The 15,508-nt window shown below is 38.5% G+C and overlaps 1 protein-coding gene across 2 annotated transcripts; it reads left to right on the forward strand.

Annotated features, from left to right (window-relative positions):
• Window positions 1-881: 881 nt before the first annotated feature.
• On the forward strand, window positions 882-2,930 carry LOC147638336 (large ribosomal subunit protein uL2-like). 2 transcript variants are annotated; one of them, XM_086798259.1, is made up of 3 exons: window positions 882-1,346; window positions 2,041-2,387; window positions 2,523-2,930. In XM_086798259.1, the coding sequence occupies exons 1-2, from the start codon at window positions 907-909 to the stop codon at window positions 2,384-2,386; spliced, it is 786 nt and encodes a 261-aa protein (XP_086654385.1). In that variant the 5' UTR covers window positions 882-906; the 3' UTR covers window position 2,387; window positions 2,523-2,930. The 2 variants fall into 2 exon arrangements, with proteins under 2 accessions (XP_086654385.1, XP_086654386.1); XM_086798260.1 differs by having other exon boundaries at window positions 2,041-2,559.
• The last annotated feature ends 12,578 nt before the right edge of the window (window positions 2,931-15,508 follow it).

Consider the following 15,508-nt stretch of genomic DNA (forward strand, 5'->3'; position numbering starts at 1 on the left):
CGTCGTCGCTCTTGTCTTCCTTTGTGGCCGCCCTGCCATGCAGTCCGAGTTGCTATGCCTCTTCCTCTCGTCATCTGGTGGCACTCAGGCCCTCGTCCGCCACTTTCTTCTCTAGTCCACTAGTTAAAATGCACTGGTTGCGCATGCTTGGTAGAATAATGTGCAGCTTTGTGTTGGGGCTATAGTGTGGACGTGCAGGCGGATGGGCTTAGGGCACAGGCACGGGCTCAGGGCTATGGCCTTCTCTTATGGCTATGGGGGCGATGGCCTCTTAGGAAACATGTAAAGCAGGGCTATGGGGTGGGCAAAGTAGGGCTATGGTGCAAGCACGAGCGAAGAAGGGCTATGGCGCAGGCGCAAGCGAAGCAGGGCTATGGTGCACGGCGGCCTTAGGGCTATGGGGCGAGCGGAGTAGGTGGGCATCGGTGAGTAATCTCAGGCTATGGCAAACTGGATGGCACTACTGTTCGGCCCCTGAACGGCGTGCATGACGAGGAAAGCCATGCTAGCTGTACGTTGCACGGGCCACCTTGAAGCCATTCACCTGGGACAATCCAGGGTGAGATCCGGCCGTGGCCGCCAAGTTCCAACCACCCAAGATTACTCGCCACATGGGATTGCTAGTGACCATTCACCTGCCCTTGACCATCGCGGATCGAACAACCCTCCTGCCCTGATTCAACCCCGCATCTACCCCCTCCCCGTTCAAATAAAGCTGAGGGACAAGGACTAGTTTTATTTTTTTTGTGCCGCGGGTCACTAACTAAGTGAACGATGATTAACCTATTTCACTAAAGAGTGAGGGAAGGCAAGCGATCTGAGCCGTTGGATGTGGGACTTTCATCAAGAGGGCCGAATGTGGCTTTTATTTGGCTCCCGAGAGCCCTAGCTCCGCCATAGCCAGCGATGGGGCGGGTGATCAGAGGCCAGAGAAAAGGAGCAGGATCCATCTTCACGGCGCACACACACAGGCGGAAAGGCCCCGCTCGCTTCCGATCTCTCGACTATCCTGAGCGCAATGGTTACATCAAGGGCGTCGTCTCCGACATTGTCCATGACTCAGGCAGAGGCGCCCCCCTCTGCAAGGTGACTTTCCGGCACCCCTTCCGCTTCAAACACCAGAAGGAGCGCTTCGTTGCTGCCGAGGGCATGTACTCCGGTCAGTTTGTCTACTGCGGCAAGAAGGCCTCGCTTTCCATTGGTAATGTTCTCCCCCTCAAATCCGTACCAGAGGGTGCCGTTGTATGTAACGTTGAGCAACGCGTTGGAGACCGTGGCGCCTTCGCCAGAGCTTCCGGCGACTATGTCATCGTTGTCAGCCACAACCCTGACAATAATACTACCCGGTAAGATTTCTTCTTGCATTGGTCTGCTTTCATCTTCTTGCTTTGGTTTGCTTACCTTGTGCTAAGATCTACAGATCTGTAGTGTGAAGCTCGCTTCTATCTGCTGTCGTCTGTGAATTATGGTATCTGGCTTAGGAATATGGCAGTCTGCTATTGTGGCATTTGATTTTGGCGGACTTAGTGCCTGGCTTTGGTCACAGCGTTTTGTGCTGTTAATTTTGCTTGCAAACTGTGCTGGATGGCCCAGGGATAGCTCTAGCTAGAATCTTTAACAAAGCACATAGTGGTCTTGAAATCACTACACATTTTCTCATGGCTGGAGTAGCCGGTTCCAATATTCTATTTCATAGAAGTTATCAGGCCTGGATGGTGACATAGGGATGTGGGTGACCATTTGATGAGTGCTTTAGCTCTTACCCTCTCTCTAGAGATATCTATCACCTTGTATGTTTTCACCCCTTTTTCACTGTGTCAGGTCCTTCCCCTCTTTCCTATCTTTTAGAAAAAGGCATGCCTTTTGTTTTTCTTTTGTTTGTCAAGAATTTTGTGTTTGCATGGATGGATCCCGGGTAGGGAATTGCCCAGAAGTATTTGGGGTAAAAAATCTGAAGACAATACCTCTCTTTTTCTTTACATATCAGTGATCTTGAAGCTGCATCGTCTATGACCAATGCCTTTGTGTATTCTTTTGCAGTATCAAGCTTCCTTCTGGTGCAAAGAAAGTTGTGCCAAGTGGTTGTCGTGCCATGGTTGGGCAGGTTGCTGGAGGAGGCAGAACAGAGAAACCAATGTTGAAGGCTGGCAATGCGTACCATAAGTACAAGGTGAAGAGGAACTGCTGGCCTAAAGTACGTGGTGTGGCTATGAACCCTGTTGAGCATCCCCATGGTGGTGGTAACCATCAACACATTGGTCATGCCAGTACAGTCAGGCGTGATGCCCCTCCTGGGCAGAAGGTCGGTTTGATTGCTGCCAGGAGAACTGGAAGATTGCGTGGACAGGCTGCAACTGCTGCTGCTAAGACTGACAAAAGTGCTTGAGGTGTGTCATGTATCCCTTGGTGGTACTGCATGTTTATCATATGTTGTGAGATGGTCGTTTCTATCCAGTTTTGTGTAGGAACCATTCCTAGGACCGTTAGCAGGGTGGCGCAAAAAGGTTTTTTGTGTTTTGCAGGCAGTGGTTTACGATATGGGTCATCCAGATTGATTAAGTCTGCAGCTTCCAAGTGGCCGTTTTCTCACCTGTTGTTTATCTTACCTTTAAATTTTAGGAGTTGCAAGGATAGGTCTTGAGGCTTTAGAAGAGCATTTATCACAAATTTTGGACATGGATCTTAGCTTAAAGTCCTATGAGCGCAAATGATTTAATTTAGTTCTTACAAATTTGCGTGGAGATAATTTGTTTTTTGGCATCTGGAGTGGCTTTTCAAGAGGGACAGGACTACTTGATGCCTAATTTCATCATGATGAAGTCTTACATTCCAGGCCCTTCCCTGTGATACACGGGAATGTAGTTGCTTGAGAGCATTTGCTGCCTCCTTTTCTATCGCTCAATGATTTCCAGGGTGCATGGTCAGGGCTATATGGTTTCTTGTCTTGCTTTATGCTGTTACTTTTGTGGTGTGAGTGCTTCTAATGAGGCTGTCTATTTCACTAAGGCTTATTTTGTAGGTGTGGGTGCCCTTGCCTTGCCCTTGCTTTTGGGCCGATTTATCTCATATGTGAGTGTGTGTGTTTACATAACGAGGCATGTGTGAGGTTGGATAATTTTCTATGTATAGTTGTGTGGAGGCTGTTTGTTGGGAGTTCTCCCTTGGGACTTAAACCTATGGGAGAAGGGAGCTTGCTTATGGGTTATATAGTTGGGCTGAAGCTTATTATTGGAAGCTTGAAAGAGGACTTTCAAGGAGCCAGTGTAGTTGGCCCACTAATCACTAGTGGCACCATTATTAGAGTCAAAGATTGGGGTGCATGGTATGGGACGTGCATGCTGTTAGGGTGAGGAGCCAGCGTAGTTGGCCCACTAATCACTAGTCGCACCATTATTAGAGTCATAAAGATTGGGGTGCATGGTATGGGATGTGCATGCCGATAGGGTGTGGATTGGGCCGAGGTTGTGGTCTCTCTAGCTCGGGTGTGGCTTCTGTGTGTCTTTGGTCTATAGATTACTATTGGGTGATCATGGAGTACCAAGTACTTGGATAGCTTCTCGGTTATTTGTATGATGTGAGTGGATCTTTGGTGAATGTCCAAGTAAAGTGTGATTGATGTGTTTCATTTGATATGAGAGCCATATAAGTTTTAGAAAATCTAAGCTTGAACCATATGTATTGATTTCCTAGTTTGTTATATTTTTGATGAGTAATTATTGGTAGTAAACAACATAAGAAACATTATATGTGATTCACTGTAATTTTTCATCGTTGGCTTGAGAAGTCAATTTAGTGAGTGAATTTAGCAGAATTGATATCTTCTCTTTTCAAAGAGCTCTCTCTAATATAGATTTAAAATTTCGAAGTAATTTACTTGCTTTTTGGTAACGCTGTAGCTTGGGTATAAACTTTGGAAGGACTGGAAATTAGTCCATTAAAATTATACGAATTTCTTTACTCTTGGAATGGTGGTGATGCTTTGGATTGTACTCCATAGGCCATGCTGTAAAATATGTGCTTTTATGACTAAGAAAGTACATTGTACAAAATGCTGCTAATTCCGCAATTGATAGGCAAACAAGGTACCTGTAGGACTAAGTAACTCGGCTCATTAAAAGCCTGCATGTGGGGTCAATGTTTACAAATGATCTTGTTGCTTTCTGCGATTTCTTTTTGTTGGTAGACATGAAAGTGAACTAGGGACCAAGACTGAGTAACATGGGACCAGTAAAGATCCCCTCCATGTGGGACTGGTCACGAATGATCTAGTTGTTTGTGGTTATTAGTGTGTTGTTGAATATGAACTCAAACTAAGAAGAGAGGAAACTAAGCAAACTAGGCTGTAGGAGGTTTGAAAATTATGGTTTATAAAAGAGACATCAATGGTGGGGGATGTTCTAGCGGGTTGAGCTTGTCTCCGTGTGTGAAGGTTGGAATCCTAAGATCTATTTGGCTATTAAACCTTTGGACAAGCTTGGACCAGAATTTGAGCATTTTGGCCATCACTCATTTCCTAGTTTACTCCTTGGTTTCCTTTTTAGTTTACTCTCCCTCGTTTAGGAAAAAAATTTCCCAAACCTTGAAAGAGCTAATGATAACACTAGGTTCCAAGTACTTACATGTACTTGTTCCAAAGCTCAAGATTTTTTTCAAGTACCAATGAAGTAATGTACTTTTTTGGCAACATCAAATATAAAAGAAAAGTAGAAACAATAAACTAGTGAAGAAAGTAAACTCAATTGTAAACTACAAATGGTAAACTAGGGAGCATGCTAAGGAAAGAACTCAACCATCCACATTACAAGGGGAGGAGATATTTGAGAATTTGAGAAAGTTTATCTTTTTCTCTCTTTTTCTCTCTTCACCAAACCGGTCAAATTGCCTTCTTTCTTAATTGTAGCAAGCAAATAATATTTTTCTTGCAAATCAAAATGACCTATTCCTTGTAATTAGAGTTTGCATTTGAGGGAAATGTGAACTTACATGAGTATGGGGCATGTAAGCATGGCGCATCATCGTTGATAACAGTGAAAAATGTGTCTATCTTATGCACTTTCAAAGTAGAACAAACTTGCATGTGAGTCTAGAGAGAATTGAATTACAAGCTAATCGAAATGGCTAGACCTCCAAGAGGCTTTCATACCCACCCTCCCCTTGGTGATATTTGAAGCAAAATTGAAGCATGAAAATAAATCACGTTTGCTCTAAAAGAATACGAAGAGTAGATCTTTTGCAAAATTAGTGAGCAAATTTATTGTGTAATATACAAATTGTGATGTGGGCCATTTTGGTCCAAAGCTCTATACTATTAATGGACTATAATTCACTTTCCTTTGGGAGACCTATAATAAACGATTTCATTAGTGTATCCAAGCTTTTGGTTTTTAGATGATTGCACAACTTACTCTTTATAGTTGTTTAAGCAATGTAGCCTCTTATATATAATTATACTATAACATCGAATGAAGTGCAATTTGACAAATAATAAGCATTTTTGGATAAGCATCCTTTCACATGTCATTACTAGCAAGTGTAGAAGTTACCTTAGGCAAAGTATAGCGCACTCAATCTTGTAAAGCTTGATGCTTATAATTTTTGATCTCCCTCTTAAATTCATCATCATCTATTAATGCATTAACATTCTAAAAATTTAGCTTCTTAAAAAAACCATAAAAAAAGGAAATTGGTCACTTCAAATGTACCATAAGTTTTCAAAGTCCTTTGTAGAATTGGATACTGTTGGATAAGAATCTTCATGCAACTTAAAATAGAATTAACAACAAAACTAGATTTCAAGTTAGAAATGATAGAATTAGAAAAAGCAACTTGAAATTGTATAGCTTTGCTGTAATCTTCACCTGAAATATCTTGTTTAAGAGAATGCTCATATAACATATTTCCATGTAAAGTATTTCTCAAGCCATACAAGTACTCTTATTGGGACCATAACCAAGGATAATATCAAAGCCATGAGATAATATATTCATGTCAAGTTAAGGACAATCAACATAAAATTGCTTAATTGATTCTATCTCATTTCTAACGTGACTTTCAAGTTGTTGCTTAATTGATTTTATCTCGTTTCTAACAAGACCATCTTAGTTCTTGTTGTTCTTCACCTCCTTGTTGAGCCAATAGTCTAGGCTGAAGGCATGCACAAGAAATCTCTCTCTCTCTCTCTCTCTCTCTCTCTCTCTCTCTCTCACACACACACACACACACACACACACACACAGAGGGTTGCCATTAGTGTAACACGTTGAAAACTTAAACGATTGGGATTAAGGCTTATTTGATAAGCCTTAAGGTTGGGCATTGGGCAATCATTATTCGATAAACCTAGTCTAATTTAGAACTAAGAAGATTTTACTATCTAGGTATATATTATAGAATTATAAATTAATATCGTAGTAATGAATATAATACTACTTGAAATAATTAATAAATATAATTAAATGGTATATACATATAAATATATATGATAATTTATCTTACCTTTCTGTACAAAGAGGAAAACCTCCTTTCACACACAACTTTGGTTGACTAAAATCCTCTTTACCCCTAATTTCAACCAGCTAAAAGTTCTTGATAAGTCAATTTGTGAGAGAAGGACTTCAGAAGAAATGACCTCGCACAAGGTTAAAGCGAACCTCTCTTTTCCCAAACCTTGAGCTCTTTTTTTGAGTTTTGATGAACTAGATTGAGAAGTGTGAAAATTTTTCTAGTGTAGAGAATGTTGTCCTTTGTGTAGTTTTCAAGGTTGTGTTTGGACTCATTCACCTGTGACCTATGAATGGCCTTCACGGAATGTGTAGCCCACACTCTAAATTTGTATGTGTCACTTCTATGAGAGTTCATGTAGCTGTGACCTATGAATGGCCTTCACGGAATGTGTAGCCCACACTCTAAATTTGTATGTGTCACTTCTATGAGAGTTTATGTAGCTGCCTACCCATTAGGGCAATAGATATTGTTTACTCCACGTCTCAAACTTATTTAAGCATTTTCTTTAAAGACAATATTAAAAATTAAAGGTTTTTGGTGGGAGCCAACGAGGATTTAATCGATCAAAATTTAAATAAGCCTTGATTTCTTTAATGATTATTCATTTCTTTCAATGCAAGTGGGTATTAAAATTAGATATGAGTTTGTCAACTTGAACCACTTTTGAAGGCAAGGGCACTTGTGGTAGAGAGAGAGCTTCAAAAGATTGGTCAAGGATGCAGACTAACAACAATTTTGGCTCAGTATAGATTTTAAAATAACCAATCTATGCAACACATGCCATCATAAACGCATGCCAAAACACCAGTCAAAAGCCCTATTTAAACAAGTACAACACTAGGGTTGCTCTTAAATGAGCAACAATGATGGATTGCACCATTGGTAGTGTCATCTAATTCATAGGTCATCTATCCTTTTTTCACTCCAGAATTGTATTTTGGGGGAGAAGAATAAAAGCTAGCCAAAGTATTGGGAAGTTTGGTTGAGCAGGTGAGATTCTTGCTTTGCTATAACGTAATATCCAGAAGAGCACTATATGATTGCAATAGAGACGTTTTATAGGGGTTTGCTTAGTGGCAAGATCTCAAAGGAAAAGTCTAGGCTTCAAGGACTTAGGCAGCATTCAACTGTTCATTCATGGAGGCTTTTGTGATAGCTATAAGAAATTGTTGACTTTCATCGCCTTTAGACCATTCAATTGGATATAAGAACTTTTTAGGCCAAGAGTTCAGAGAAAGTTGATTATGAAGTTCTCCAATATCCCATATCATCCTTCTGGACAACAAATTGGACGAAGAAAGAAGAGAAACTAAGTTTAGTTTCTCACAAGTCGTTTTGAGAATTTGAATATGGTTTGGAGATTCTTCTTTACGGATGTGAAGATCAAGGCATGAGAAGAATTCTCCTACTTTCAGAATTTCGGACAGTGGTAAGGACGACTTCTATAATCAAGGGTTCAAGCTTTTCCTTCTCTTCTTCAGTTAATTCTTCAGTTAATAAGCGTAGAAATTCATTTGAATTGGAGAAAAAAGGTTTGATTAAGCTTGTGTTTATTTTTTTCTTTTTATTAGCAATTGTTTGGGCCTTGCAATTGTGGCATCAAGAGGTCGCCAAATCAGCATTCATTGTCATCTTTTGAAGTTCACTAATAAAATTATCCAGATGGGAGAACTGGCGGACTTCGACGAGCTGTTGGTTGAGATATCCCCGGCAAAAGAGAAAAGGTCATGGATTGATGCTAGTTTGTGGGAAAGCCAAGGTAAATATGAAGGATATAGGCGTTTTGATGGGGCTGCAAACTTTGTTAGCAGTTTTGAAGATGTTATACTAGATGCCAATTTTCACGTGGACACTATGGGCCTCGTCTCTGTGGTTCTATCATCGGATTGTTTGGTTTGGCAAGATGTTAAAAATAAGCTGCTTTTTCATGCGCTAGGCGCTCCGTAGACGAAGCATGGGGGGAACGTACTGTTATATATATATATATATACCTCCCTTTTATTATTTTTTTCCCTTTTACTCAACCAGCCAAATTCTAAGAGTCTATAGCCTTGTTAAAAGGCTTAATAATCAAGCCTTTATAGATATACATATAATATATATAAACTTTATAGGGGTTATTCGACCATTTTTCTTTCAAAAACTTTAAAGCTTTCCTAAATAAAGTTTATATTTTATTATAAGCTTATAAATAAACCTTATATAAACTTTAAAAAAACTTGTTCTTAAAATAAAGAGAGAGAGAGAGAGAGAGAGAGAGAGAGAGAGAGAAGCAATGACCGCCCTCCTTGATTCTCTTTATCTCCCTTGATGCTCTATTTACTTGTCCCCTTTCTGCTACACACGGCCTACATTGAAAAAGCTTATATTATTAAGCTTAGGAAACAAACTTCCTACATCATAAATATATAGTCAATAGTATTAAACCTCAAAAAGCTTTAACTTTTGGGAGTAAGACCTTGAACCAAAATCGTGCTCCAAGACCTTCCTTCAAGATTAGAAGAGACCCTAAATTTTTTTTCCAGTCAGGATATCTACAACAATGTGCGAAAACTTCAAGAATTATCATATTTTTATTTTTGTGATATTTGAACACCACTTTTATTGTTTATTCTCAACTCATCACATCTTGAGGTAATTTTTTTATTATCTGTGATTATTAATTGCATCAAACATATCTACATTTGTTTATCTAACATTTTACCATGTAGATGTGCTTCCCTAGCATCATATGAGTACGTATTCAACCCATTTATTAATTGCATTGTGTGTTTAAAATTAACACTAATTAATTCGAGATGTATGAATCCTAGAACTACTTTTAAATTGTTTGGTACTATATAGCATGAGCAATAATATTTCTTTTTAAGAATGATTCTAGCACTCCCAAGTAAGTCCCTCTATTTTCCATAATTGAAACATCACATACACTTGCGATATTTGTGACCTTCATAGCTTAGTAAATAAAAATTTTAATATTTCTATGTAAGTTTTATCTTCAAACAGTGATTCGAACACCTTCCAAGTAAGTTTCTCATTTCCATCCTTACAATAATGATCATGCTTAAATAATTATGCATAGAGTTTTAATTCATACTTCTCTAAGTTTCTTATAAGTCATAATTAAAAATAACCCTAGTTATGTTTGGAAGAATAATTATATTTCAATCCATTCTCATTATTTCTCATTTTTCTCAATGTAGAGCATCATTGTAATCAAATATATAAAAGGTATGACTAACTCAACCTTATAATTCCTAAGTTTCATGTTTATTATTCAAGTTTATTTCAAATTCAAAAGTAAATTAATCTTTCATCATCGAGACTTATTCACTTAATCAAGATGGTTAGAATCATTACTAGTTATTCATGTTTTATCATATTTATCCATTTTTCATTTCTAATCTCACACCCTTTCCAGTAACTTTTCAACTCAAGGTTAGTATTTCTTATCCATAATCAAATTATCTGTTATAATGTTAAGTTTCTCATGAGATTCTGTTTAATAACTTTATATATCCTATCCATAGAAGTAATAACGACTCACATCTCTTTCGAGTGTTAATATTATTTTTTGACAGATTATTTCAATCACACCACAACGATGGAGGTATGTATATGTATATATTCATTTCATTTTATACAACTTTTCATAACTATTTTTTCAACCTAAGAACCTAATTAATAAATTATAGATTCAACATTAAGGTTATTTCAAGTCCAGTAACTTAATAAAATTTCTAGATAGAGAAAATTTGTGTCAAAATTTAATTTTTAGAGGGAACTGGCCACTCCACCTCAAACTTCTATTCTGAAGGAAGTGATGTATGGAATTAATCTGGTGGTATGGGACATCAGATTGGTTTCATATACTTACTCCACACACATTTATGCGCGTATGTACAACGCGCCTATGTGGTATGGGACACTTAGACTCGTCTTATATACATTCATTTGATTAGTTCACTGCATATGCATTTTGTGTAGATCTAGTCTTCCACACCAATTATGAAGCCATCCTCTCATGCGTTTATGCAATTGTATATCGGGGACGCCTGTATATGGTATGTTTTTGGCCCTCCACTGTTTGTTTTAGTTGGTTCGTATGGAGGGGTGATTCCCGGGGTATTTATGCCTGGCAAACATGTGTGTGGCTATTATTTGAATATTTATGGGTTGTCTATATCTCAAGACGACGTTGGGATTAATTGATGTGTTCAATTAATTATTTAACTAACGTGGATAGTGTCTGACTATAGCAACAAGAAGTGCAAGGGTACCGATTGAGGTGTTGCACTGTATGAGATGTGCGAGGGTACCGATTGAGGTGTCGCACTATACGAGGGTACCCGATTGAGGTGTCGTATGGCTAGTGGATTGAGAGGTGGTGTGAAGATGATGATCATTTTTCTGTTGTGAATCATGTATTAAATTTTTTGTGCATATTATTTTTTATCACTGTGATGATCACCAATTTTGGTGTCGCACGAGTTTTCTTGATTGGTATTCCATGTCCATAAGAACCTTTGAGCCATTCCTTTGTGCCTCTAAGCCATGTTTGGACCTCTGATTTTACCTTGCAATGCTTCCTCAAACGAGAGGACTGTTACAGGTATATATTACAAGTGAGAACAAGATTGCATATGTAACTAAGCCGATTAGCAATTATATTTGGGCAAAGGTTTTTATATGTACAAATCTTAGGGATTTTGATATAGTTATAAATATGTAAAGCAATACCCCAAAAGTGGGAAAAGCAAGTCCAACTTGTACGCTCATCTATTCTTAGCTCCTTGGGCTATTTTTATGAATAAAAATTTTCTAAATACTCATGTCGTGGAAGTGGAGTTACACGACATGGGGGGAGAGAGAGAGAGAGAGAGAGAGAGAGAGAGAGAGAGAGAGAGAGAGAGAGCGAGAGAGAGATTACACCCAATCTTGTCTTGATGGTGATGTTATTCTATCTCTCTTGCCTTGTGTTCTGCTATGCTATTTTATTTCAATTTAATTCAGGTCTTTGTTTCAATTATGATGTATTTTATGAGTTTTTTTATTATTTCTTCAAGAAGTACAAAAGGGTCTCGTGATAGGTAAACAATCTACAACTTGTGTTGTTTACTTTAACTGCACCTGGGCATGAATCACAAGTAGGGCACATCATATGGTTCTTTTAGAGTCACAAGTATTTTTCATGATTTTGCATCCTTGTTTATTATATTGCTCGATGCCATACATGAATGACTAAGATTCCATACATGAATAAATAATTGAAACCAATGGCCAATGACTTTAAAAGACAAGAGTAAATAAAAAATGGATTCAACGATGTATGTCTTTAGTGAATGATTTTAAATGTGTATTGTACTGAATGCTTTCAACATCTTTTGTTCGTATACCAAGTGTGAAGTGGTACCGGTAATTATTGGCAAGATACTTATTACAGGACCTTTTCTCCAAGTACAAGATTTCAACAAATTTTATAAATTACTTTAAATAAATTAGCTACAAGTTAATACATCAACCTTCGAATAAGAATTAAATGGAAAACTTAAATGAAAAAATATTTATGAACACAAGACAAAAGCATTGGGTCCAATCTGCCCCCCATATGTAAGACCCGCGGACTCACATATGAGTATTTTAATGATTTATTAAGGTATAAAGTAATTTGATACAATCATACATCTTCTCATCAGAGGAGAAAAGAGAACATAGAAAGAAAAGAGAGCTTCATCCAAGGAATCTGCAATTCTTACAAACCATGTTTAATCTCTCTCTCTCACTCATGAAATAATTAAACCATATAAGGAAAACAATAATAGAATTAATACTCCTTGTAGATGTTTGCCTGTCTCAGCCTGTCTTGACGCCATGTATACAAGTAGAGGCCTGCAACTTGAAGCCACTGTATCGCTCTGCTTTTTTGTCAGAATATAGTCGAGTTGATACTTAAAATTACGGGAATAGGCATGGTCTACAATCTTGCATGGGCCATTTCGCTAACTTCTACGTATGCAAAAATCGACCTACTTTTTGGGGATCTTTATCATAAATATGCTATTTTTATCATAAATTTATTTTCTTTATAATACTCAAATTGTTTAGAGATATTCATGTACTCTCATCTCTAACTATAATTTTTATTGAATAAATATAATTAAATTCACTCACATAACAATACTATCTTTTTGACCTGTGATGACCTGTGCTAAACCTCTTTGATCTCCTTGCTTGAAACCGGTTTCAGACATTGCAAACATGTTTTTAGTGGCAAAAGTAGGTTAAAAGTATTACGAGTAACCATGCCTTTTAAGGGTGAAACTATGATGGTGTACAAATTTGAAGGTAAATTCTAGTCAAATAAGGCATGCTTCCATGGCACTTACAAAGAACATAAGGTTAAAAACTTTGTCAAATTTGTTGGCTAGGGGCACTGTGTGTGTGTGTGTGTGTGTGTGTGTGTGTGTGTGTGTGAAGTCTGTTTCCTGCATGAATTTTGTTATAGTAATCTCGGGCCACCCGAGATTACTATCATAGCTTGAGATTACTATGTAAACCTAGGAGTCTATAATAGAAAGCTTGGGCTATCCGAGATTACTATCATAGCCCAAGATTACTATATTGGATGGCAAACAGCCGCTGATAGTAATCCTTGAAATTCAGTGATAGTAATCTCGGGCCACCCTGGAGATTACTACCACAGTACTATATTGGGAATTCAAACACCCGATAGCTGTTCCTTGGTTAGAAACTCTGAGAGATGATAGTAATCTCGGGCCACCCGAGATTACTACCACGGTACTATATTGGAGGGCAAACACCCGATAGCCGTTCCTTGGAAACTCTGTGATAGTAATCTCAGGGCCACCCAAGATTACTATCACGGGCCGAGACTACTATGTTGGCACGACAAACCGCGAGTCTTTATGGAAAGCAAACTCAGATTAGTGGGCACCTGAGATTACTCGCACAGTCCGAGATTATTGTATTATGTTAGCAGAGAGCCTCGAATTGGCTATAACATCTTCATGTAGTGTCATGGCTTTGTTGTAATCCACAGCATTATTTATTTATCAACCACACTTATGCACATGTTGGTGAGCTCAAAAACTTGTTAATAATTACTCGCATAGTATGAGATTACTATACTGTGTTGGCAGAGAGCCTCAACTTTGCTATAACGTCTTTGTGCAGTGTCATGGCTTTGTTGTAGTAATCCACAGCATTATTTATTAATCAACCACACTTATGCATGTGTTGGTGAGCTCAAAAACTTGTTAACAATTCTCGGGATACAAAGTTTAATTAAGCATATCACACATCGAACAAAGTTGAATTCAGTTGGAATATGTTGTGTTTACATAAGGATCATCCTCACTTGGGATGCCAAGATATTGCGAAGGTGAGCTCCATTCAGACGAGTTAGAGTGAAACATCGCTCCTCATCCTCCGAGAGCTACCATACTCGCAAGAAGTAATTCTACAGTAAAAGCTATTGGAGTCACTATAGACTTGGACCTCCTTGCTCAAGAGACTTGCCTCAAGCGCATGCCTCATGGTCAAAGAAAGTAGTGCATGGCAAGTGTGACATGATATGGTAATTTTAGGATCCACCATTAAGATCTTGGTGCAACAATGTGGGCACCAAATGCGAGGCCTTTTTTCAAGATGTACGCAATGTCGACCACGATGATGCTTTTTCTTTAGAACACCGGTTTGGAGTGTCTCCTTGTTAGGTGCCCAAGTTATCCATCCATGAGTTGGGGCACTTCTACTTGTGACCTTTGTGGTGCACCATGACCAAGCTGGGTTTGGGTGACGTGGGCTTGAATTTGATGCACATTGCCTTGAGTTGGCATGTCGATTTGATGTGGAGCCACCATTGATGAAAGAGTGTCTCTTGAAATCTTTAATTGTTGTACGATGAGTTCCACTTCGTTGGGACCTTTATCTACCATTTCATATGTGAGATGTTAGAAAGGATGTTAAAGAGCTCTTATATGAAAAGGAATATCTCCTCTTCAACATTGGGTTTACATTCCATGGGCTCATTACATATGCCATTAAATGGCAGGGATGCCATTACATATGCATTGTTTATTATGGGAAGAATGGATTGCAAGTGTGGATAATTCTTCGTGATTTTCAACCAGATGCCATAAAGATGCTTGCATTCACTGCTCCAACCTAGACAATTACAATAATTACTTTGCATCCTCACATGGTGCCACTGGCTTAGATTAGAGCTACTTTATATCTTGAAATACAATGTCATCTCGTTCACAATTCGCAAGCAAGATGAGTCTTCTTAATACCATTGTAGAATTCGTTCTCCCTCAAGCAACCTAGAAGTGTGCTTCTTTAACAATCCACAAATGCTAAACCGACCAGAATCGGCTAATGTCACACAAACACAAAAAAAATAATGAAAGGTGATAGGTACACAACATTCATGACACTAATGGTATTGTGACGTGCCTATTTCCTACTTTTGTTTGAAGAACTTAAGTAAGGTTCCACCCATGCGATCTCCAATTTTTGGACAAGTGCATGGAGAAGGTCTACCATAGACCAATTAATACGGGCACCCAAGAGTGTGTATTTGATATATTGCCATAACCTCTCCACCAAATTTGTTGTATCAACATTCCCATGGTTAAACAAACGTTTGAATTTACACCACCGTCTCCTCCACATGCAGTTGTGCCCACACCATCAATTGGTGACATAGCAGACAATGGTGTTATGTGTTGAATGCCTTTGTAAAAGTAGTTGATACATCCCCTCAAAATCCTCTTCTATGGCATTGTGCATGAGATTTGACATTTCTGTATATATATCATCTCGCATGTCTTTTGGAACCTGAAATCCCACAGTGCCAATAATATGCTTATCCCCTACAATCAAAGTACACAGACATCATAATGTTGGATTGGAAAAAATTGAAATGCTTTTACCTATGGAAGAAAATTCTCGACTCATGCCTTCTTAGCATGGAACCAAC

Source organism: Cibotium barometz, chromosome 5 (genome assembly GCF_041138505.1).
Source record: "Cibotium barometz isolate CiBa-2024 chromosome 5, ASM4113850v1, whole genome shotgun sequence".
Taxonomy (NCBI): Eukaryota; Viridiplantae; Streptophyta; class Polypodiopsida; order Cyatheales; family Cibotiaceae; genus Cibotium; species Cibotium barometz.